The 26,321-nt window shown below is 43.7% G+C and overlaps 1 protein-coding gene and 1 pseudogene across 1 annotated transcript in view; both read right to left on the bottom strand.

Annotated features, from left to right (window-relative positions):
• The window catches only part of LOC126487904 (calcium-binding mitochondrial carrier protein SCaMC-1-like), a 46,876-nt gene extending 43,541 nt beyond the window's left edge, over positions 1-3,335 (bottom strand). The window contains exon 1 of the mRNA XM_050120955.1: positions 3,153-3,335. Coding sequence (XP_049976912.1) covers positions 3,153-3,335 — 183 coding nt within the window. The remainder of the gene's footprint in view (positions 1-3,152) is intronic.
• Positions 217-1,583, bottom strand: LOC126487903 (transcriptional enhancer factor TEF-4-like; annotated as a pseudogene).
• Positions 3,336-26,321: the final 22,986 nt, after the last annotated feature.

Genomic DNA, 26,321 nt, shown 5'->3' with positions numbered 1-26,321 from the left:
ACCTGCATCTGTCTGGAGTGGGAGAATCATGGCGACTCCTCGACTAAGCTTCTTTCTCCCAGAATTCTCTTCTGTTTTCTCCACCCACCTAAGGGTGGGCCTATCAAGGGGCCTAGGCAGTTTCTTTATTAGTAAGAAATCACTCCCACATCAGAGAGCCAAAGGGTCCTTCCTGGGAAGGGGGTGTTCTGAGGACAACCAACAGTGGGGGCCCCATCAGTCCCTGACCAGGCGGGTAGATGTGTTCTTGGGCTCTGTGTTCACTGGTGGAGACATCAAAGATGTAGGCAGTGCACAGCAGCAATTCCTGAGTGTCCCTGTTGGTCACTCCTGGAGGATGGTGAAGTTCTCCAAGACACTGTTCATCATGTAGCAATCGAGCAGCTGGCGCAGCCTGTGCAGAAAGTTAATCAGGTACTCACACATGGGGAGTGCATCAGGCGGTACACAAAGCGCCCATCCTCCAGCTGCCCCCCCCCACTGTCTCCACCTTCTCCACCACTTGCTTGCCAAAGGAGCACACCTTGGAGGAGCAGGTAAGTGCCATGAACTCCCGGCTCTCATACTGGCTGCTCACTCCATAGAAGCCACCGCTGCCTCCACTGGTCCCTGCCTCTTCACCACTTGGGCCCCAATTCAGGTCCGCCCAGAACTGGACCAGGAAGAATGCATGGGGTGGCCCTCAGTCATACAGCTCCTGGAGGCCACCCTTTTTCTCACGGAACTTGTCATAGATCTGTCACACGTCCACACTCTCCAGGGGCGGCGCTCTAGGACTGGGACACTGCTGAATGAGATGGACAAACAGATGCCTCTGGACCAAGTCAACTGCGTCTGGTAGTTCCACAAAGGCTGAGAACTCTACCAGCTGCAGGCATGCAGTGCCCAGGAACCGAGCCTGGCAGGCTGGGGGAGATGGAGCAGGCGGGCACAGGGGTGAGAGGGCTGGGGGCGGCTCATACCCTGGTAGGTCAGTGGATGGAGGATTCAGTGACACAGAGAATGGTGTCTGGGAAGAATGGCTTCACGTCTGGAATATTCCACAGTGGCCCAGAGTTCCCAGACCAGAACTGGAAAAGCTCAGTGGTCTGAGGGCCAGAAGGATCCAGCTTGGCCTGGAGGGATGGTGCAGAGATGAACTGTGCCTTAGACATACATGGTTGCCATCGTCTGGAAGGTCTTGTCCTTGGAGACTTGGTCCTTCAGCTTGGACTGAATTTCTCTCGATTTCCTTCTAGCCAAAACCTGGATGTGGCTCAAGACCTGCTTGTGAGTTCCCATCTTCCCTGTCTTCAGGCAATGAGTTCATTCCGGCCATACACCTTACCCTCATCTGACAAGATGATCTTGTATCGGCCACACGGAGGGTATATGGCCTGGGCCATATATCGGCCACACGGAGGGTATATGGCCTGGGCCTCTTGAAAACTCTGCTCAATGTCTGGGCTCCACACACCCTCTGCATTAGGGCCCACATCACCTCCAACACCCTCACTGCCTCTAGTGCCCTCCTCACTGCCTTCCTAACTGCCCATCCAGGCCCCACCATCATCCAGGAGGGCCTCAGTCTGGGGTACCCCCATCTGGGCCTCCCGGCCTGGGCAGGGCCAGAAGAAGGTCTTATAAACGCGGCTCTTCCCATAGACACATATATGAAGAATTTAATTTGATCCTTATCTCTCCCCCTGCACAAAAAGCCATTCCAAATGGATCAAAGATCTCAATGTTAGACATGAAACTGAACCTTCTAGAGGACAGATTAGGGAGTACACTTAAGGCTAGAATAAAGACTTTCTGAATAGAACCCCTCAAGAAGGACCTAGGGTCAATGATTGACAAATAGGTCTTTGTGAAATTAAAAGACTTCTGTGATGCAAACTGTTAAGCAACTAAAGGGGCAGGCTATAGAATGGGAAAAAAATCTTTGCCAGCTATACATCTGATAGAAGATTAGTGTCTAAAATATACAAAGAACTCAAGAAACCAAACAAGTCCATTTAAAAAATAGGGCAATGAACTGAACAGAGTTCTCAAAAGAAGAAATGCATATTGCTAAGAAATCATTAGTGTTAAACATCTTGAACTATCAAATTAATAGAAATTAAAATGGCATTGAGATGTCAACCAATCAACGTGGTTATCATCAAGAAAGCAAGTAACAATTGCTGGTGACATTGAATGGAAAGGGGAACCCTCATTTGTTACTGGTGAAACCAGAAACTAAAGCCACCAGGATGGAAATCAGTGTCAGGGGAGGATCCTCAAAAGGCTATAAATAGATCTACCGTATGAGCCAGTCATATTACTCAACAGGTATATACTCAAAGGACTTTATATCCTACCACAGAAACAATTGTTGGGCCATGTTCGTCACCTCTCTGTTCAAAATAGTTAGGAAATGAAAACAGCCTAGATGTCCAGCAACGGATGGACGGATGGACAATGAAAATGTGATGCATATATACAACTAAATTTTGTTCAGTCATAAAGAAAAACGAACTCATGAACTTTGCAGGTAAATGGATGGAACTGTCTTTTAGAAAATTACTTTGTTAACCCAGACCCAGAAAGATTACTCTCTCGCAATTGGCGCCACAATTTGACTAGTGTGTTTAACTTGGAGCACCTGTAGACCAGGAGACTAGAAATGGGCCCTGGGATGGTGGACCTAGTTTTCATAAAAATCCTAGTTTATGAATGATACTAATAAAATATAAGTCTGTTGGCTTGCCTTGGATTTGGGGACTGTTAAGTCAAAGACACCAGTTCTGGGATACTCATCTGTGTACAGTTCCTAAGACAAGCTCCCACAGGCTGAAAGCCTCTTGAGAACAACAGGCTTACTTTGGACAAAAGCTAGCACAGTCCTGACCCTTCTGGATAGGAAATGTTCAGAACCCCAGAATCTCCTTCAAATGCCAGGGCGGTTTTGTCACTACAGATAACGACTATTTTGAGAATGATGACATGTTTCACTGTGGCTGTGTTATTCTGCATGAAGAACCCAACAAAAGGGGATTCCACTTCTGCTCCACAAGCTCAGGAAAGCTCTGGAAAATTCTCAAAGGGCCAGGGTTGCAGGTTGGGTCCGCTCAGTGCTACAATGTCTTTCCAGCATGCGCAGGGCCACATGCTCTCCCTCCCTGACTTACCTTTTCTGAGTCGGAATCAAAGGTGGAATTCCAGTTCCTCAGCCCATCTCTGAGCTCCACGATGTCCACCACACCATCCCCATTGCGGTCCAGGTCTTCGAAGAGGATCTCATAGGCCAACTGGGTATTGACACTCTGGCAGGCCACAGAGGGCAGCACGAAGCCCCGCAACCAGCACAGCATGACCCCCACCGCGGCCCGCCACCACCGCTGGGGCCTCTGCACAGGGTCGCAGGTCGGCGCCTGGGCTGCACCAGCAGCAACCGCCTGAGCCCCGAGCTCCACGGTTCTCCCCACCACCACCACTCCCGGAACCTTGAGAACCGGGAGCGCTGCCGGGTGGGAACCTGGGCTCTGCGTGCGCGCCTCCCTCGCTGGAAGTTGGACGTTGGGGAGCCCGAGGCTGTGACCACCCAGACCTAAAGGTTGTGAGTGTGGAGTCCTGCAAAATAACGCTAAGGGCAGCACGGTTCCCAGGAAGTGTGGAAAGTGCTGCTGGGCCTGTAGGATCTGCTCACTCACAATTTCCCAGAGGAAGCTTCCTGAAGGCCCGAGGTGTGAGGGTCGATTCTCCCCTGTGGGCTTCTTCACGAAGAACAGCCCAGGGACACAGGTTGGCAACCTTTTCAAAATAACCGTTATGCGCAGTTCCATAGCTGCTGCCTCAGGCCCTGGGAGCCATGACTGTGTTTGTGGCCATTCGTTCACTGTTTACTGTTTCTCAGATGCTGAGACTGAGGTAAGCGGCTGTGCCTCGTGGAACTTTCTCCGTTTGGGATCTAGTGCCCTAAAGCCACCCCGCACTCCAAGGAAGACCAGCAGGTAGGCATCTGGACTGGGTGGAGACACGCTCTACCTGGTCTGAAGAGGGAAGGAAGGAGCCTGCCCTCATACCTGTCCTCTTCTGCTCTCCCCAAGAAATGATTTCCTATTAACCCATTTCCTCTTCCTTGTTTATCACTTTATTTATTTATTTATTTGTTTGGTTGGTTGTTTGTTTGTTTTTGGTTTTTCGAGACAGGGTTTCTCTGTGTAACTTTGGAGCCTGTCCTGGCACTAGCTCTATAGACCACGCTGGCCTTGAACTCACAGAGATCCACCTGCCCCTGCCTCCCAAGTACTGGGGATTAAAGGCCTGTGCCAATACCGCCTGGCACTCACTTTCTTCTTAAGAGACTGTGGTCTCGTTCAGGCATTGCCACCACCACCACCTGCTTTATTGAACTTCCTCATCACAAAACTCAGTGAACGCTTTAAAGGCTTGGGCTTATTTACCCAGGTCTTGTGTATACTTTGCTGGCCATACTCTTCATCCTGAAACATCTCCTTTGTCTTCTGGGACACTACAGGATACTACTGCCTCTCTTCTTTCTCTCTCTCTCTCACTTATGCCCCCTTCACAGACTCCTTCATGAGGCCAAGATCTTCTAAACATGAAGCCTTGAAGAATTGCCATAGATGCACTTGGAGAGAAACATAACTCAGTAATTATTTCTGTGAAGCGTGGTGCCCTCGGATCACGTTCTTTGAAACCTAGCAACAGAGTATAATAGGTCCAGTTCTTTGTTTTAGTTTTATTTTCTTCTATGTGTCTGCATGTACGCAGCAAGAAGCCTGAGCTAATGGGCCAATCAGTTTTATAACTTATGGAGATCTCTGTGTGATTTTCTCTGGAACTAAGTGGCGGGACAGAAACCCCAACAAGCAGCCCGGCCCTCATGTTACAAATATCTTGGGGTAATGCTAACCAAAGAAGTAAAGACCTGAACGACAAGAACTTAAGTCTCTAAAGAAAGAAATTGAAGAAGATATCAGAAAATGCTCTTGGATTGGTAGGATCCACATAATATCAATCTTACCAAAAAACAATCTATAGAGTCAATGCAATCCCCATCAAAATTCCAACACAATTCTTCACAGACCTTGAAAGAACAATATTCAACTTCATATGGAAAAAAGATAGCCAAAACAATCCTGTACAAGAAAGAAACTTCTAGAGGCATCACCATTCCTGACTTCAAGCTCAACTATAGAGCTATAGAAGTAGAAACAACTTGGTATTGGCATCAAAACAGACATGTGGACTAGTGGAATCAAATCAAAGACACTGATATTATTCCACACACCTAATAACGCCTGATTTTTGACAAAGAAGCTAAAATTATACAATGGAAAAAAGAAAGCATTTTCACCAAGTGGTGCTGACATAACTGGCTATCAACATGTAAAAGAGTGCAAATAGATTTATTTCTATCCCCGTGCATAAAACTCAAGTCCAAATGGATCAAAGACAAAGACCTCAACATAAATTCAGTCACAAAAAAAACTTCATAGAAGAGAAAGAACAAAATAGCCTTGAACGCATGGTTACAGGAGACAGACCACTTCCTAAATATAACACCAGTAGCACAGACACTGAGAGCAACAATTAATAAATGGAACCTCCTGAAACTGAGATGCTTCTAAAGGCAAAGGATACAGTCAATAAGACAAAACAGCAGCCTACAGAATGGGAAAAGATCGGACAGAGGACTAATTTACAAAGTATATAAGGAACTCAAAAAACTAGACATTAAAATGCTTAAAAAAAACAGTTTAAAAATGAAGTACAGAACTAAACAGAAAATTCTTAACAGGAGAATCTCAAATGTCCTAAAGACACTTATGGGATTGTTCAACATCCTTAGCCATCAGGGCAATGCAAATCAAAATGACTTTGAGATATCATCTTATACCAGTCAGAATGGCTAAGGTTAAAAACACCAATAATAACTTATACTGTAGAGGATGCAGTGTAAGGGAACACTCCTTCATTGCTGGTGGGAATGCAAACTTGTACAACCATTTTGGAAATCAGTATGTAGGTTTCTCAGAAAATTGGGAATCAATCTACCTCAAGACCCAACAATACCAGTCTTGGGCATAAACCCAAAGGATACACATTCATACCACAAGGACCACATACTATGTTCATAGGAGCATTATTCATAATAGCTGGAAGCTGGAAACAAACTAGATGCCCCTCAACCAAAGAAGGGTAAAGAAAATGTGATACATTAATACAATGGAGTACTACTCGGTGCTTAAAAGCAATGACATCTTGAAATTTGCATGGAAATGCATGGACCTAGGAAAAAAACATGCTCAGAGAAGACCCAGAAAGACACACACGGTATGTACTCACTCATAGTGGGTATTAGACATAAACCAAAGGATAACCAGCTATATAATCCACAACTCCAGAAAAGTTAGGTAACAAGGAGAACCCTAAAAGAAACATACATGGATCCCCTGGGAAGGGAAAATAGACAAGATCTCCTGAGAAAATTGGCACCATGGGGGTGGAAGAGAAGGGAGGGCAGAATGGAAGGGGAGAAGGGGAGTGGGGAGGAGAAAGTGGGGAGGAGAACATGGGGAAACTGGATGGTTGAGATGGGGAAAGAACAGAGATAAGAGCAAGGAAGGAGATAATCTTGATTGAGGAAGCCATTATGGGGCTAGCAAAAAACCTGACACTAGAGAAATTCCCAAGAATCCCCAAGGATGACCCCAGCTAAGACCCTAAGCAATAGTGGAGAGCCTGAACTGGCCTTCCCCCTGTAATCAGGTTGATGACTACCTTAATTGTCATCACAGAACCTTCATCCAGAAACTGATGGAAGCAGATGCAGAGATCCACAGCTAAGAACTGGGTTGATCTCCCAGAGTCCAGTTGAAGACAGGGAGAAGCAAAGAGGTCATGACTTTGATGGAGATACCCCACAGAAACAGCTGATGCGAGCTAGTGGGAGCTCACAGACTCTAGACCGACAGCAGGGGAACCTGCATAGGACAAATGTAGGCCCTCTGAATATGGGTGACACTTGTGTGACTTGGGTTGTCTCTGGGGTCACTGGCAGTGGGACCAGGACTTACTCCTAGAGCTTGAACTAGCTTTTTTTGAGCCCTTTCTCTTTGGAGAGATACCTTGCTCAGACTAGATATAGGACAGGAGGGCCTTGGTCCTGCCTCAAGTGATGTGCCGGACTTTATTGATTCCCCATGGGAAACCTTACCCTCTCTGAGTGGATGGGGGTGGGGCAGGTGGAAGGTGTAGGGAGCAGGAGGAGGAGAGGGAGTGGAACTGGGATTGGTATGTAAAATGAGAAAATATTGTTTTAAATAAGAAGGAAGGAAGGAAGGAAGGAAGGAAGGAAGGAAGGAAGGAAGGAAGGAAGGAAGGAAGGAAGGAAGGAAGGAAGGAAGGAAACCTTGGGACAGTGGGGACACATGCCTTTAATCCCAGTATCCCAGTACTGGGGGTGGGAGATAAAGGCAAGCAGATCTCTGTGAGTTCAAGGCCAGCCTGGTCTACAAAGAAAGCTCCAGGACAGCCAGGGATACACAGAGAAACCCTATCTGGGGTTGGGGTGGATTATCCTCTGCTGTGGATGTTCATCTTGGTGGGTTTTGGGAGACTCCTAACAACAGAAGTGAAGGAGTCTCTGACTCTTTTACCAGTTCTTGAGACCTCTTTCTTCCTACTTGGTCGATGTGTCCAGCTTTGACATGAGGGTTTGAGCCTAGTCCTATTGTAACTGCTATGCCATATTCAGTTGATATCGCTGGGATGCCTGCTCTTTTCTGGAGGAGTGGAGGAGAGAAGAGGTGGCATGGGGGACTGGGAGGAGTGAGGTGGGGAAAGCTGCGATCATATGTACTGCATTAGAGAAGAACAAGTAAAATAAATAAACAAATAAAAAGAAACCATGACAAGTTGCTTCTAGGATGAGAGAACTGCAGAAAAATGCCAGCTGCTAATGAAAACCCAGGTAAAACAGAAAATAAGGACTGGGTACAGTACCTAGAATGTGGAAAAAAATGAACCCGCATTTTCTGTGAAAAGGGTGGGGGGCAGAAATCAGTTGTAGAGAGTCAAAGACTAAATAAACTCTAGTTCATACTGTGCACAAAAGTAAATTCCAGAAGACATAAAGGATGGAAGAATGAAACTTTAAAATGTTCTGAAGAAAATCTAGAATACCTTTGTGATCTCACTGTGAAAAGGGAGGGTTTTTTTTATTGAGAAAAGGAAAAAAAAAAGTTGCCGCCTCCTCCCAACCTCCCATTTCCCTCCCCCTCCTCCCACCCTTCTCCCCCTCCCCTCACTCCTCTCCAATCCAAAGAGCAGTCAGGGTTCCCTGCCCTGTGGAAAGTCCAAGGTCCTCCCCCCTCCGTCCCTGTCTAGGAAGGTGAACATCCAAACTGGCTAGGCTCCCACCAAGCCGGAACATGAAGTAGGATCAGAACCCCTTGCCATTGACCTTGGCTTCTCATCTGTCCTCATTGTTCGCCATGATCAGAGAGTCTGGTTTTATCCCATGCTTTTTCAGTCACAGTCCAGCTGGCCTTGGTGAGCTCCCAATAGATCAGCCCCCACTGTCTCAGTGGGTGGGTGCACCCCCCGTGGTCCTGACATCCTTGCTCGTGTTCTCCCTCCATCTGCTCCTCATTGGGACCTTGGGAGCTCAGTCCAGTGCTCCAGTGTGGGTCTCTGTCTCTATCTCCATCCATCACCAGATGAAGGTTCTATGGTGATATGGAAGATATTCATCAGTATTGCTATAGGATAGGGTCATTTCAGGTTCCCTATCCTCAGCTTCCCAAGGGACTAACTGGGGACATCGCCTTGGGCTCCTGGGAGCCACTCTAGGTTCAAGTCTCTTGCCAACCCTAAAATGGCTCCCTTAACTAAGATATGTGCTTCCCTGCTCCCTTATCCAACCTTCCTTTATCCCAATCTTCCTGTTTCCCCAAGTTCCCCCATTTAAAAAATCATAAAAATGTTGTTTTAAGCAGAAGACATAAAATAAGATTTGGTGAAGTTGATGGTATCTGTACAGTAAATTAAGTCATTCTAGAGATGAAAAATAGAGGCTGGAGAAGTGGCTCAGTTGCTAGTGCTTGCCTAGCATGCGCAAAGCACTAGATTCAAACCACGCCCCATAAACTGGGTGTAATGGTGCGTGCCTATGATCTCAGCACTTAGAGAATGTGGGCAAGAAGATCAGGAGTTCACGATCATCCTCAGCTACACAAAGAGTTCCAGGCCAGCCTGGGCTACATGAACTGATAATGACCATGAGATGATGATGATGATGATGATGATGATGATGATGGTCATAAACATAATAAAATTACTTGCAACTAAGAAAATAGTGGTGTTCAGAAAGCATAAGGAATTCTGTAGGTTAGTAAGGAAAAGACAAATGACTTATTAAAAAGGCAAAGACTCTGAATAGGGACCCACATAACCTATAAATTAGCATTTCTACATAGCAACAGTACTTGTCTTATTACTATGTCCTCATTTCTTCTTTGTTCCCACTTAGATAACAGGATCCATCATCTACTTAATTGTTTTTTCCTGGGACTGAACTGAGGGCCTTATGCTGATATCCCCAACCCTCAGGTCCATTTTTTTTTAAATATCATTATTTAATGAATGTTACTTTTATACAATTATGCCTACCTAGCCGGGCGGTGGTGGTGCACGCCTTTAATCCCAGCACTTGGGAGGCAGAGGCAGGCGGATCTCTATGAGTTCGAGACCAGCCTGGTCTACAAGAGCTAGTTCCAGGACAGGCTCCAAAACCACAGAGAAACCCTGTCTTGAAAAACCAAAAAGGGGGCTGGAGAGATGGCTCAGTGGTTAAGAGCATTGCCTGCTCTTCCAAAGGTCCTGAGTTCAATTCCCAGCAACCACATGGTGGCTCACAACCATCTGTAATGAGGTCTGGCGCCCTCTTCTGGCCTGCAGACATACACACAGACAGAACATTGTATACGTAATAAATAATAAAAATAAATATTAAAAAAAAGAAAAACCAAAAAAATTATGCCTACCTATTACCCGGATATAATAATAAGTCTCACAGTTTAACAGAAAAGTAGTGAAACATGATAAATACTCTGCCACTCTGGACATTTGACTTGAATTTTGCATATGGATACTGCATTTACTTCATTTCCTCCCTCCATCTCCTCCTATACCCCTTGAGTCCTTCTCAAGCTCATTGCCTCTTCGTTATTCATTATTATTGTTGCATATATATATAACGAGTTATTATATAAATACCGCATGTTTGGTCCCTTTAGTGTTGCTTATATGTGCATTATTTTATGACTGAGCGTGATACTGGATAGCTAATTAGGGGCTCATCGTCGGGGAAAACTGACTCTTGGTCTCGGCAGTCATTAGTTGCCTGTAGATCTTCGTCTAGGGGCTGGGCCTTAGGAGATTTCCATCGTCCATAGCAGCATGTCAACTGACAGTGTCTTTATTCAAGGCTTTTCTTAGATCACCATATTGTTGAGGGTTTATGGGTACAGCTTCCCTGTTACACATGGAAGACACAATTTACTGCAGATGAAATACACATAACTTACATGTATGTAGTTCAGGGTAAACACAATATGATTCCCTACAGCCTGTTCAAACGGCTGGAGACTGAAACACACACAGACACACAGAGACACAGGTCATCCTTGAAGCCAGAATGCCCCCTTTATTGTGCTCAGGGGTAGCCATGCTCCAGCCAAACGCACCAGAAACCACTCTCCTGCCATCAGGAACTCCTAAGGGTCTCGTGCTCAGAGCAGCTGTAGGTACTTAGAGCAGGGGACAACAAGTTGTTCAGGATTTGGGGGTTCACTGCTCCCAACACTATAGATTTAGCAAATGAGAAATCTTTCCTAATTTTTTAACTTTATTGCCCTTTAGAAACAGCCTAGGGCCTGGCAGTGGTGGCACACGCTTTTAATTCCAGCACTTGGGAGGCAGAGGCAGGTGGATCTCTGAGTTTGAGGCCAGCCTAGTCTACAAGAGCTAGTTCCAGGACAGGCACCAAAGCTACAAAGAAACCTTGTCTCGAAAAAACTAGAAAAAGAAAAGAAAAGAGAAACAGCCTAGGATAGAGATTAGGTGTAATTTTGAAGTTTTGACAGTAGAGGGCAGCAAAGCATCAGGACAGCTTAAGAATTCCTTTGTGGCCTCCCATGCAGACATTTTTCTGTATAGAATTCATTCAATGACTTTTCCCTCAGAATCAATGACATATCTTAGCTATAAATACGGAAAGTATGTAAATATGTTCTTATTAAAATTCATTCATGATTTGCCAAAACACATTTTGAAATTATTTTTACTATTTTATTATTATTTTTTTTTACATTTTCCCTCTGTGTTAAATTAAAAAGCTGATGAGCTGAGGACATGCACCGCGTCAGTTTTCTCACAAAGGTTGTGGTTTATCTGTCTTTCTGGTGTCTTTTCAAGCTAATGATCAAGTAAAAGCCAGGGATAGGAACACCAAGCCACCTGCGGCTGTTCAAAGACGGATAGCCCCATGTCATCTGTGGTCAGTGTCTCTCTGCAGCATGGAGTTTGATAACCCTCCCTTATAACAGATCCTTTGGATATATTTCAGATAAACAATATCCACGTGGCCCTAATGTTTCAAAACGCAACTGTAGCAAAGTGTTTGTGTTAAATCATTGGGGGGGGGGGGGGGCTTGGGGGCTTTCCCTGTCCGAGTGTGTCATTTGGAGTTGTGCAGAAGTCCCTCTTGCTTACCTTTGCTTTGGAAGGCTGTTGGCTGAAGTTGTTTATGGAGCACCCACTTGCTCCTGAATTTATGGACATTCAGAGAAAGAGGTTTTTTTGGGTTTTGTTTTTTTTTTTTTAATTTTGAATTAAGGCAGTTTCCTGGGGCTGTTACAACAAATTACCAGGAACTAGGTGATTGCACGCAACAGAAATTTACTCTAAGGGTTCAAGAGGCCAGAAGATCAAAACAAGGCGGTGAGAACTGCTTCCTGCTGGAGTCTCTGAGGGCGAATGCACCCCTAGACCTTTCCTGGTTTCCACAAACTGGCCTTATTGGCTCATTGGCATTGAGGAAACTCGTTATTTAACCTAGTACATGAAGTAAAGGTTTTTCATATTCCTTCAGAGAAATAACGAATAGGAAAACTATGCTTCCTTTGATGGAAATAATGAGGATAAATGAGTATTTTATATTCAGAATAAATGCATCCAAACATAAACTCAAATGAGTGGGTTTGTAGTTTATACATTCATATACTTATTTATTGAGACAGGGTCTTCACTGTGTATCTCCAGCTGACCTGAAGCTCGCACTGTAGACCAGGCTGGTCCTAAATTCATCGAAATCTGCCTGTCTCTGCCTCCCAAGTGGCAGAAGGAAAGCCATGTGCCTCCATTCGCTCCGATTCTACTCTAGTTTAAATTCTTGTGCTCATAGTATTTGCTCCTGTTCTACAGAGGTTTCCAAGCATCTTACAAAATAATTAATATACATCATAAAACCTATAGCACACACTGAATTGAAAATAACCCCAAGTAACCTCAAAATAATCATTTCCTGACTCTTCATCTGTAGAAGACACCACCAGTCAGTCCCCACTTAAGAATTTTATCCAAATGGAGTTTGGGAGCCAAATTCCAATGTAATCGTGATTCATATTACCCTAGAAACATTTTCACAATTCTTAGATAGAACTGAGTCAAGACATGAAAATACAGACGATAGAGGAAAATACAGTCATGGGACACGCAGTGAAAGCAAAGCATTCTGAAAATACACCATCGGGCATCATTGCTATGGAGACATCAAAGTGTTCTCACAGAAACCTAGATGCTATAGCCCACTACACACTTAGTCATATTTAGTGAATGAGCTCTGTTTGCTGTTAACCAAGACATTATGCCACACATGTCTCTGAAATTAGTTGGATGCCTTATCATAAAAAGGAAGCAGGGTATCACTTCCTGAAGAGAGCAAAGTTTTTTACAGCAATGATTTGTTTTAAAACATACCACTGAGTGATGAAGATCACACACAGTGTCTATTTTAGATTCCTAAAATAACGGCAACAACAGGGATCTGTTTGCCAACTGTTTTGTTAAAATGAGGCCCAGAATGCTTAAGCAAACTCAGTGGAGGCATTTTGGGGAACTGGAGAGAACTAAGACAACATCCAATTTATTCACAACAACAAATGTCTTTAGGTAGCTGAGCCATCTGTGGCCAGTGCATTGCTGTCTTCCCAGCTACTGGGGAGACTGAGGCAAGAAGAACAGGAAAGGGGAAAGGGGGTTAAAGAAGAACAGAAGAGAAACTGAACATCCTGAGTGAAAATGTGGAAGTACTGAGAACAGATGTCCCAAGTAAACTCTCTCTGTTCTTGCATTCTAGAGTCCTAAAACTCCCACCACCACCACCACCACCACAAACTAAAGCTCCAGTGTTCTAGCTCTGGAGTGCAGACAGCCCAGAGTTAGTCTCTGTGAAAGCAGAGGCTAGCTGTCCACCAAGAATTTGTGTTTCTCATTCCTTCGTGCTGATGCTTCTGAGAGGTGACCACCAGGGCAGGGACCTTCATTCTCTGGTCTCTGTCACATGAAGCATCTAACTACATGGAATGTGAGTAGATGTGATGCATGACATCACAAGCAAGGGTGGGGCCGGGGAAGTAACTGTAATAGAACTCATGCTTAGCTAATGCTTAGCACGTGAGGTACTAGGTTCAATCCCCAGTGTAAAACAAAGGAGGGGGGGAAGGAGAAGAAAAGACAGAAGAGAAGAAGGGAGGGAGGGAGGGAGGGAGGGAGGAAGGGAGGATCCTTTTTATACTATGGTTTGCTTTTTGACCAGCCAAAAGTAGAAGGCACCAAGGCCCAAGGAGAAGCTAGCAGTCCCCGTGGGAGAAACCTAGGTCTCTGAATGTCAGAAACCACCTGCCAAGCAGAAACACTCACATTAGACTATGATAGGAACCAGAAACAAGCGCATATATTTTAAAGCCTTGAGACTTCGAGGCTTCTTTAGGTAATTAGTGTTGCATGATCACCCTTCCCATGTGCACAGCTCCTAGGGATAGTAGTGTTCCTACTACCCATGAGATTAAGGTAAACAGTATGATCCAGAGACATCAGAAGTCATCCACAGAGTCAGAAAAAAAAAATATTAAGCTGGGCACACACATTTAATTTCAGCACTCAGGAGACAGAAGCAGATTAGTCTCTATTAGTTTAAGGTCAACCTTGTCGACACAGTGAGACCCTCTGTCAAAAATAAGTAAATAAATATAAAATAAGCATCAAACACTTTTAGGTAGTGTTCATCGAGAAGGTTGTAAAGTTATTTCTGCCCATAAAACTAGAATGAGATAACCCTACCACTTATCCTGACCTCACTACACTCATTAAAACAAAAATCCAAAAGAAGAAACCTTAGAGGGGCTGGAGAGATGGCTCTGTAGTTAAGAGCAATTATCTGCTCTCCCAGAGGACTCAGGTTTGATTCCCAGCACCCACATGTCAACCCACAGCTGTCTAGAACTCCAGTCCCAGGAGGTATGACGCCCTCTCCAACCTCTCCAGGAATTATATTCATGTGGTATATTAACATACATGCAAGCAAACAACCATACACATTAAAAAAAACTAAAAATTTTTTCAGCATGTGACTTGAAATTTTAAAAACCAAAGGAAGGCCTACAGTCAGTCTAGCCTGTGTTCTCCCCTAGAAATTAAAGCAAAAGATAAACAGACAAAACCCCAGAGAAGAATTTTAAAAAGCATAAGTACATAAGGCGTGCTATCTAACACTTAAATTTTTTTTATTGCTTATTCATTTATACTAAGGGTGGGTGTCACAGTGCCCATATGAAGGTCAGAGGACAACTTGCCGGAATTGGTTCTCTCCTTTCACCATGTGAGTCCTGGGGACTGAACTAGGGTATCAGGCTTGGTGGCACATGCCTTTGCTGTATCCCCAACCCATGAACTAGCTTCTTATAAAAAATTATAGACAAATGATAGGCAGATGCTACATACATAGACAGACGAATAATCTCGAGTTACAGAATGCCATGATTACCATTAAGGTAAACAGATCAATACTGTTTATCTTGATCTCTCCTTTGCTTGCTTGACTTTCTGAGATCTCACTGTGGATCATCTTTAATAGGATTGATCCAGACAGCTTTCAGGAGTTTCTGACTATTGTGTTTGTAGGTCTGTTTTCTCATGGGAGCAGGAAAACTATCCCAATAGCCACGTACATGGGAAAGGTGATCATGGCAACGCTAATTACCAAAGAAGCCTCCAAGTCTCAATGCTTGAAAATACACGCATTTGTTTCTCATTCATATTGTGTCTAATGTTAGTGTTTCTGCTTGGCTGGTGGGTTTTGGCACTCAGAGACCTAGGCTAGCCATCCATTATAGTGAATAATGCCATTCATTATCATGAATAATGTCATTTAATATAAGAATAATGAATGACAATCAAGACAAATGAAAGCACATTACATGTCCTAAAATTATTTTTTTCTATTTTTATTGAGCTCTACATTTTTCTCTGCTCCTCTCCTTGCCTCTCCCCTCCCCTTCAATGCTCTCCCAAGGTCCCCATGCTCCCAATTTGCTCAAGAGATCTTGTCTTTTTCTACTTCCCATGTAGATTAGATCTATATATGTCTCTCTTAGAGTCCTTATTGTTGTCTAGGTTCTCTGGGATTGTGATTTGTAGGCTGGCTTTCTTTGCTTTATGTTTAAAAACCATTTATGAGTGAGTACATGTAATAATTGTCTTTCTGGGTCTGGGTTACCTCACTCAAAATAATGTTTTCTAGCTCCATCCATTTGCCTGCAAAATTCAAGATGTCATTATGTTTTTCTGCTGTGTTGTACTTCATTGTGTAAATGTACCACATTTTTCCTATCTATTTTTTGGTCGAGAAGCATTTAGATTGTTTCCAGGTTCTGGCTATGACAAATAATGCTGCTATGAACATAGTTGAGCACATGTCCTTGTGGCATGGTTGAGCATCCTTTGAATATATACCCAAAAGTGGTATTGCTGAGTCTTGAGGAAGGTTGTTTCCTAATTTTCTAAGAAATCGTCACACTGATATCCAAAGGAGCTGTACCAGCTTGCATTCCCACCAGCAATGCAGAAGTGTTCCCTTAACCTCACATCCTCTCCAGCATAAGGTGTCATCAGTGTTTTTGATCTTGGCCATTTTTACAGGTGTAAGATGGAATCTCAGAGTTGTTTAGATTTGCATTTCTCTGATGACTAAGGATGTTGAGCATTTCCTTAAATATCTTTCAGCCATTTTAGATTCCTCTGTTGGGAGTTCTCTGTTTATGACTGTACTCCATTTTTTTTAATTGGATTATGTGTTCTTTTGGTGTTCAATTTCTTGAGTTCTTTGTATATTCGGGTGATCATACCTCTGTCTGATGTGGGGTTAGTGATGATCTTTTCCCATTTTATAGGCTGTTGTTTTGTCTTGTTGACCGTGTTTTTTGCTTTACAGAAGCTTCTCAGTTTCAGGAGGTCCCATTTATTAATTGTTTCTCTTAGTGGCTGTGCTACTGAGGTTATATTTAGGAAGTGATATCCTGTACCAATGTGTTCAAGTATACTTCTCACTTTCTCTTCTATGAGGTTCAGTGTGGTTGGCTTTATGTTGAGGTCTTTGATCCATTTGGACTTGAGTTTTTTCACGGTGATAGATATGGACCTATTCTCATTCTTCTACATATTGATATCCAGTTATGCCAGCACCACTTGTTAAATATGCTTTCTTTTTTCCATTTGATATTTTTTGCTTCTTTGTCAAAAATCAGGTGTTCGAAGGTGTATGGATTCAATTCAGTTTCATTGGTCCTCCTATCTGTTTTTATGCCAATACCAGGCTGTTTTCAGTACTGTAGCTCTGTAGTAGAGTTTGAAGTCAGGGATTGATATGCCTCCAGAAATCCTATGAAATTATTTTTGAAGATTTATTTATTATGTATACTGTGTGCTGCCTGCATGTTTCCCGCACATGGGAAGAGGGCACCAGATCTCATTACAGATGGTTGTGAACCATCATGTGCTGGGAATTGAACTCAGGACCTCTGGAAGTGCAGCCAGTGCTCTTTACCTCTGAGCCATCTCTCCAGACCATCCTATGAAATTTTTAATACACAGGGCTTTGCTGGCCAGCCTTGTCCCACTTACATTTCTTGTGAGCTACTTTCTCTTCCTACATAAATGCTCACTTTCTGCTTAACTTTGCACTTTCTTCCAACCTTCTTCCAGTGGTGCCGAGAATCACACCAAGGACACATGTGAACTCTGCAAACAAGTCAGCTCTGAGCTCTACCCCCGACCCTAGTGAATTTTTAGAATACCAGAGACTGAGAATGTTTTGATTTTGATTTTGGTTTGGTTTGGTTTTGGAGACAGTCTCATGTGGCCCCGACTGGCCTTCAGCTCTGGTCCTCTTTTTTCAGCTCCTCAAGTGCTGAGATTCAGCAGCCTGTTGTTAGCACACCCACGAGAAGCTGTATCATTAATTCTAATTATTGTGGTAAGAACATAAACATGATAGCCATCTCATTAACAAAACATTCTGTTTGTAGTACACATTTTCCATATCTAGAGCTTACTCGCCTCAGAAAATGAAACTCTCTACCCAGAGAACAGCACCTGCCCATTTCCTCTTCCCCAGCCCTGGAAACTACCCTTCTACTCTCTGCACCCATGGGTTTGACCGCTTAGCTACTTCCTGTAAGTGGAAACATACGGGACCTGTCATTGTGTGGTGAACTTATTTCACTCAGCGCATATCATCCTTATTGTCACAAGTGGCAGCATTTCCTTTTCACAACTAGATAGCATTCTATCATCTACACATATCACACACACATTTTCTTGATCTGCCACCTGTCAACTCCATATCTAGGTTTTTATGCACAGTGCTGCAATGCACATAATGTTTTTCAAGGCTTTTAGGAAAGATTTTTTTTTTTAAGGAACAGTAACAAACTAGCATCTCACCGCAAACACTGCTAGAATTGAATGAAGCAGGCCCTTCTCAGGTCTCAAGAGGAAAGAGGTTTGACTATTCTGCCTGTGGAGGTGCATGCCTTTAATCCCATCACGTAAGAGATAGAGACAGATGGATTTCTTGAGTCAGAAGCCATCCTGATCTACATGGTAAGTTCCAGGGTAGTTAGGGCTGCACAGTGAGACCCTGTCTTTAAAAGAAGCAAACAAACAAAGCTATTTGTATGTAGAATTTTGTATTCTGTCAAACTATAAATCGATGTGGAGGACACTACAGACGTTTTCAGGTTTACAGCTACTCAGACGTTTCCTCTCCCGGCAGCTTCGTCTGTTGAAATATTTGGAAATATTCCAGAGTCATGAGGGGAAAAAAAGAACAAAGAGGAAAAGAAAGAACACAAGAAGAAGTGGGTGTGACCCAGGGGTTCACTCCAAAGCAATCCCAGGTGGTAGGTGTGCTGGTTTACAAAGCAGTAGTAATTGGAATAGAAGCCAGCGAGTCCCAGCATGATGCCATCAAGAAGAGAGTAAAACACACTAAAACACAGTCTGCAGAAAAGGTAATGACTGGAAATGAATGATACCAACGACCCAGTGACGAGCATAGGCTTCCTCTGAACACAAAGGAAGGAGAAATTGAAATTCTAAAAGAGACAAACAACAAAACTTGTATCTGAAAGTCATGATAAAATTACAAATCACTTAAAATGTGTCACCATTTTAAGCAAATTTCCAAAATTATGAAAGATGGGTTTGTTTAGTTTGGAAAGAAAAACAGTTTCTCTTTGGTTCCACAAAAAAAAAAAAAAGGAAATGTGAATTTTGCACGTAGTGTGCCTGAGCAGCACCCAATAATTAGTCACAGTAGTATAAGCTAGGGGAAGCTGTTTTCTAGGATCTCTCTACCTCTACCTTGCATATAAGTATATGCCACCCCATCGCATGACTAACACATTAGTCCTGGACCTTTTCAAAGCCAATGAAACCAGTTATCATTCCTACAGTTAGTTTTCTTGTGTTGTGACCAAATGGCCGCCAGAAACAAATTAAGGGAGGACAGTTGGTTGCATGGTGTGGTTTGCGGGGGGGGGGGGGCAGTCCATCACATGGAGAAGGCAAGGAGCAACTCTAGCCATGGCAACTGAAGCTTGAGGCAGGATCCTCCACAAGGAAGTCACCAAGGACACCACTGTATCAAGAGCCCACCTTCAGGACCTCACTTCCTCCTGCTAGGTGCTACTTCCTAAAGGTTGATGACATCACAGAACAGCACCACCAGCTGAGCATCAGAATCCAGACACATGGACCTGTGGTGCTCGGTTCAGATTCAGACAGTAAACATTGTTTCCTGATGGGTAGCTATATATATGGACATCACAAAGTTCCCATTAACCAAAATTGTCACTATGTGAACTCCAGAGCTGTCTCTTCTACCTGGTTGTCAGCTTCAAAAGAATTCACCCACTATTTTAGCATTTGATCTTATTTTTTCCCCTCTGCATTACGTGGCTTGGCTTGGCCCCTTTATGAGATTGCCAAATGCAAGTGCACAAACAAAAGCAAGCATCAGTCAGTAAGCAGGAGTTTCACTCCTCTCACCAAAAACAGTGCTTCCTGCCCCAGGAGCAAGGCCCCAGCCCTGGTAGCCACTGTCCACCAGGGGAGACTAAACTGAATGCTGGGAGAAAGAAGGCGGAGTCAGAGAGACACCATGTAGTGGCCAGAGGGGAATGATACAAGCTGCCAGCTGCAACCTTGCCAGTAGGCCATGACCCTCGCGGTAAGATATAAACTAATAGAAATGGGTTAATTTAAGATGAGTTAGCCAGAAATATGCTTAAGCTATTGGCCAAACAGTATTGCAAATAATATAGTTACTGTGTGGTTATTTCAGTTCTGGGCAGCTGGGAACAAACAAGCGGTCTCCTACTACAAATGACAAGCAGTACATGATGTTTTTTTTTAAAGGACTAAAAATATTATTTGTAGAAATTGGATTTTGAAAATTGGCCTAAAGATTGTATAAGAGACCCCAATGTATAGGTTATGAATGTTGTTTATTATGCTTATTAACCAATAAATTTGTAAGAGTGCTTTGCAGGGATGGGGCATAGCTTGGTAGTAGATCCCGGGTATGCATGGGGCTGTGGGTTCAATCCCCAGCACCCAAAAGAAACAAAGAAGAGGAGGACAAAAGAAAGAAGGAGAAGGCATGTTATAGTGTTAGGGTTTTCAGAGATTTGTGTGTGTGTGTGTGTATGTGTGTGTGTGTGTGTGTATTCCATGTGTGTGTGGCTACCCATAGAGGCAGAAGGTACTAGATCTCCTGGAGCTGGAATTGCTGGTGGTTGTGAGCCACCTCACATGAGCGTCAGGAACCAAAAACGGATCCTCTGCAAGAATAGCCTGTGTTCTTACAAATTGAGCCAGCTCTCCAGCCACAGTTTGAGAATTAATATTGTACCACTGTTTTCTCTAACAATGGTCATTCCTCAAGGATTATTATTATCCCCTAGCATTCTTGATTCTTGAAAAAAAAGTCTCTTTGTCATATATAAATTTAACTATATAAACTTAAGCCTGTCCCTTTTTTCTAAAACAGAGAAACAACTTTTGGAAAGATCACTTCTCTTACATAGTTTAAATTTTAGAACTTGACCCTCAACTCTTGCAGTGTTGTGGAAACAAGGCCTTTCTAAAGCATCCATAACTTGGGGTTTCTATGAGGCCAGCATCCAGCTCCCATCCTCCTCAGTCTCAATTCCGTCCATCCTGGTGTCCCAGCCAGAAACCTGGGAGTGATTCTCATCCTCCCTCTCCCTCGCTTTCCCTTCCACTTCTTGCTGAATATGACTCAGAAATACATCCTGAACCTTTCACATTATATGGTTAAAGGTAGTCCACGTCAATCTTATCTCACATCTGATCTGGTACTACAGCAACTTTTGTAATAAAAATAATAATGAAAACCTCATAATTCTTGCTATGGCTCAGGAACTCTTTAAGTACTTCACCTGTTTTGCTGCATTTAGTCCTCTTAGCAACTCCATAAGAGATTCTAGTCCATTCCCACTTCAAGCTGATGAAACAGCATACAGAGAAGATGAGTAACTTGCCCCAAGTCACACAGGGAGCGTTTTGGTTAGTCGTGATTGTACACTTGATTGAATTGCAAAGCACTGAGGATATATCGGTAAAGAACACTTCTGGGTGTGTCTGCAAGGGTGTTTTCTATGAGGATTATACTAAAGGAGACCTGACCTGAGTATGTAAGAGCCATACAGTTCTTTATGGGTCATTCTCTCTGGGTCAGCTCTTCGGTGGTCAGAGAGTGAGCAACTTTGCTCTTGTGTTCCCCTGTTCTCTGATGTGTATCACAGTCCACGAACAACAGAGGCAGCCGACCGCAGACCCTCTGAACCATGAGACAAAATCAGTCTTTCCTGCTTGTGTCGGGTATTTGTCATGGCAACAGAAGAGGGACTAATCCGCCTAGGATGTGGAGGATTCAGTGGTCAGCCCCTAACTGACCATTGCTGTCTTCTAAACTGATTCCCACACCACAGCCTGGGGGTTGCTTAAAACAGGTAACTCCTATGTGGGAGCAGAAGCTCATGCAAGACAGCAAACAGCTTTGCTCCTCCTAGCCTGTTCAAGTCAGCAGTAAAACACGTTCTTTCCCAGCAGCTAGGGCAAGTTCTTTGCCCCTCCCCCTCCCCCCTGTCCTAAAGTAGTATCATTTCAATAGTGAAAATGCCCAGCCTGGCATGTTGCTCAAAACTCTGAACTTCCTTTTCAGCAAAGGCTTCCTCTCCAATATCCACCCAAACTTGCTTGGACTGGTGGCTTTTGTGGTGGGAGCCATCTCCTCCCTTCTGGCTCTCATCCACTTCATTCTCTCTGCTGACCTTTGACCAGCAAGGGGTGGAAGGAATGATAAGGGCCAGGGGTGCCTCCCAGAACAGGCACAGCTGTCTGACAGCTTTGATGCACTCTGGCCACAGAAGAAGCAGTGGAATCATGCTCTTGGGGTAACCTGTTTCTGAGACAGGGATTCTGATAGCCTGGGCTGGACTGGAACTCGGTCTCCCTGCCCTGGGTCCCTAGATGTGAACTAAAGCTCCTCAGGACAGTTTGGGAGCAGTTTGGGGGTTCCTCTGCAATGTCCCCTGACAAGTTCCATCCAAGTGGCAAAGCCTCAGGCACAGCTGGACACTTTCTGCTAAGGCTGTCCACAGTGGGTCAAAGGCCTCTTAAGTGTGATTACTCTTTAAAGGCCCCCAAGTGTATACTGCTACAAAGAATCTCATTCCTTTGGGCTTCCAGTGAAAGGTTGCTGTTATTTTCCAAGCAGTTCCTTACTTGAGTGCCAGTAAACTATTTCCCCCGTACCTCTGTGACTTAGAAGGTACTAGTTAAACCCTTCACGTGGTTGTAATAAAGGCTTCATGGCCAGGCCTGAGGCGAAACAAATGCACTTGTGGCCCTTCCCCAATCTCATGACCTATAAAGACTCTTTCCATAGAAGTCTTCCCAAATTCATCTGTCTGCTCCTATCCTCAGCTTCAGCACACTAGGTGTGCAGCCTTAAGAGGGGTATGGGAGCGAGGACCAACAGCCCTAGGTTATGAGTTTGCTTCATTATCTTGTACCTCACTAAACCAAGACCCATAGGCTAGGTAAGAACTCTGCCCCTGAGCTACATGCCCAACATCACAGGTTTAGCTTTAAGTGCTTCTTCTGTAGTTTTTTTTTCTTGCTAATCTGGTTCAAACACTCACTGTGGAACATGGGGGTAATTGAGGCCTCCCACTGAAGTTGGGCCAGAAGCAGTCCTGTTTCAATATCCTCTTAGAAACACGAGTCATAACGCATCTTGCTGTTGCTATTAGGACTAACACTTTAATAGATGTGGCTCTGCCTGCCTGTCCAGTTCCTCTCATACCCCTCTTCCTGTACTGTACTTGGCCACTGTGATGATTTGAATGAAAATGGCCCCCATAGGCTCATAGGGAGTCGCACTGTTAGGAGATATGTCCTTGTTGGAGGAAATGTGTCAATGGGGTGGGCTTTGAGATTTCAGATGTTCAAGCCAGGCCCAGTGTGTCTTGCTCCTCCTGCTGCCTGTGGATCCAGATGTAGAACTCTCAGCTACTTCTCCAGCACCATGTATACCTGCATGCCACCATGTTCCCCACCATGATTACAATGAACTAACATATGAACTGTAAGCCAGACACAGTTAAAGTTTTTCTTATAAAGGGTAGTGTGGTCACGGTGTCTCTTCACAGCAATAGAAACACTAAGACTGCCATCCTGGTCTTCTAGTAGGTTCTTGGATTCCTTATGTTCTCTCCTACCTCAAGGTGTACATATTCACATGATCCTACAATATCCTCTGCTCACTACCTTCTGTTTTCTTATTGTGAAGTCTCAGTTTAAACATTACCTGACCTTGCCCATTCTTACTCATATATACTATTTCAGTGTACAAACTTTGATCCAAGTTATATTTGTGTGCTTACTAATTTGTGCTCATATAGCCAAAGAGTGGTCAACTACTTGCTAAAAAGTTCTATTTTCCTCCTGGGCATATAGTTGTACCACATTTCCCAGCATCCCTTGTAGCTGGATGCAGCCTTTTAACCTTCCTAAACCAAGGTAATTTGGTAGAAAAAGACAACTTTCCAGGTCTGGACTGTTAAATCCTGCCATGTACAATCTTCCATTCAACTTTCCCATTGATCAACTTCATGAAGAAGGTTCTGGGGACTCAGAGGAGTATATAATCACAAAAGGAAAGTGGTCTGAGTTAATGCTAGGGGGTGGGTGTCCGGCATAGTCAAGGTACCAGAAACAATCTTGTTGGTTAAAACCAACACTTCCTGTGTTAAGCCACTGAATCTTCTTTTTAGAGAACTATTCTAGGGACTAGAGGGTTGGGATCAGCAAGTTAAGAGTTCATACTGCTCTTTCAAAGAAGCTGGGTTCAGTTCCCAGCACCTACATGGAAGCTAGTAATCTTCTGTAACCCAGTTCCAGGGGAACTAACACCCATAAACTCACACAGGCACATGTACAGAAATAATATAGGGTGAGGGAGTTTTTGAGACAAGATTTTTCTGTGTAGCCCTGGAACTTGCTCTATATACCAGGCTAGCCTCGAACTCATAGAGATCCACCAGCCTCTACCTCCCAGGTGCTGGAACTAAATGAATGCACCACTTCCACCTGGCTAATAATAAATATTCTTAAAGGAACTGTTCCAACCAGCACACTAAAGAAATTAATGCCATCTTAAAAACTGATGAGTTGATAAATATAGACAATGATCATCAATTACAATTATTTGTGATAGGAAGAAAGATCTGAGAATATTGAGTGCTTCACCAAACCATGAACTCTATTTTCTATTTACATTTGCCTCCAAATGGTTGTATTTAGCCTAGCCTTGCCTGCTTTCATTCTGTGTTTCTTTCTTTTTTACTATGTAGCCCAGGCTGGCCTGGAACTCACAGTCACCTGCCTCTGTCTCCTGCATGCTGGGATTACCAGTGTGCACTGTCACACCTTACACAGCCCCAGACCTTTAATTGCATCAACACATTGCTATCTTTCCATTTTTATCCCCAGTTCCAATAATCCCTGTAAAGTTTTAGATTTACATTTCAAATGCCTTGGCAGAGTCTCAAAGATTAATATGCTACAGGGCTAGTCAAGATCAGGCCCCCTCTCCTCTATTGCTTAGGGTCTTAGCTACTGGCTTTTTTTTGGAACCTATTCTCTTTGGATGATACCTTGCTCAGCCTATTTATAGTGGTGAGGGCCTTAGACCCTCCCTAAACACCGTGCTTTGCCCTCTAGGAAGACTGGATGGGGGTGGGGTAGGAGGGTATGTGGGGGGAATGGGAGGAGGGGAAGGAGTGGGAACTTGGATTGGTGTGTATAATGAAAAAAGATAGTTTGTTTTCTTTTTGAAAATAATTTTTGAAAAAAAGCTGTTTGAATTGGTGACTGCCTTGCTGCCATGTCTCCGAGGCAGTGCACAGCCTGTGATCTGTCTGTGCTACTCAGTCTGCAGTGAGAGAATGCCGGTTAGCTTAAGTTTTTGTTTGGTTTTTGTTTTTGGTTGTTTGGGCTTTGGTTCTGTTATTTTGATGTTATTTGTTCTTGTTATTGATTTTCATAATTTGCTAAGGCTATTACTCATTGTTTATGTTGACTGCCCTTTTAAAGCCCCTTGGGAGAAAAAATGTACTATTTATTAATAAAGACAAAATTTCCAACAAAAAAAAAGAGAGAGAGAAAGCGTTCTAGACCAACCTATAAGACCCTTGCCCCACACACACACACACCATTTAACCCTCAGTTTACCCTATTTTACTTTTCTTTATTGTGCTTGTCGCTCCTTGAGTTCAGCTATCTTCCTGTTTGTTATTTGTGTGTTTAAACCTTACCTCATCTCATGACGGAAGCTTCACTAGTGCAGGAGCTTGCCTCGTCCTCTCCTGTTTCTTTGAGTTGCCAGTGAGTGGGAACTAACACACTCTAACACTCTATCTATCTAAAGATCTCTTTCTCTCTGTAGTACATATATATTCATATCTATATGAATAGACAAATGAAATGAATTTGTAAATACCTGAGCATGAAGCCTTAATTACAGTTTTGAACATAATTTAGGAAACCCCAGAGTTCCTGTTACTTAGTGGCTGGGTGATGTTGGTAGAGTTACCTCCTCTGCGTCTCTCATCTTATTATTCATCTGGAAGATGGAAGACCTCATGTCTAGTTCATTGAAAGTGATGCCTAAGCCGATGGCTCCATGGAGTACTTAGGCTACGGCCATGCCTGGGACCCACGGTCTGACAACCGCTTGCTAATGTTACTGTCATCCCAGAACTAGACTTCCCAGAGTTTAAACTGACAAGGTGGTGGAAAGGAGCCTTCTCGCCTTGTAAAGGAAATCTTAAAATCGTAGCCAACCAGGCCCTACATAGCCAGGGCTACCCAGAAACGGCACAGGCAGAAAGGGTGACAAGCGGGCCACATTTAAAATGTTCTAGCGTGCACAGCCCCTCACCCCTGCTGCTGACACTTCTCTGGAGGCAGGGACATTGTTCTGACCCACGCTTGTCACACTAATGCAAGGCAAGGAAATGTAACCCGGAAAGAGGCGCTTCAAATGAAGGTACTTGTTAGCTGAGACGAGCTAAAAACACCACCAAAAAAAAAAAAAAAAAAAAAAAAAAGCTAAA

Source organism: Alexandromys fortis, unplaced genomic scaffold (genome assembly GCF_014885135.2).
Source record: "Alexandromys fortis isolate MF-2015 unplaced genomic scaffold, M_Fortis_MF-2015_v1.1 scaffold_176, whole genome shotgun sequence".
NCBI lineage: Eukaryota > Metazoa > Chordata > Mammalia > Rodentia > Cricetidae > Alexandromys > Alexandromys fortis.
The sequence above is the reverse complement of the archived record's forward strand: the minus strand, read 5'-3'. Positions and strand labels throughout refer to the sequence as shown.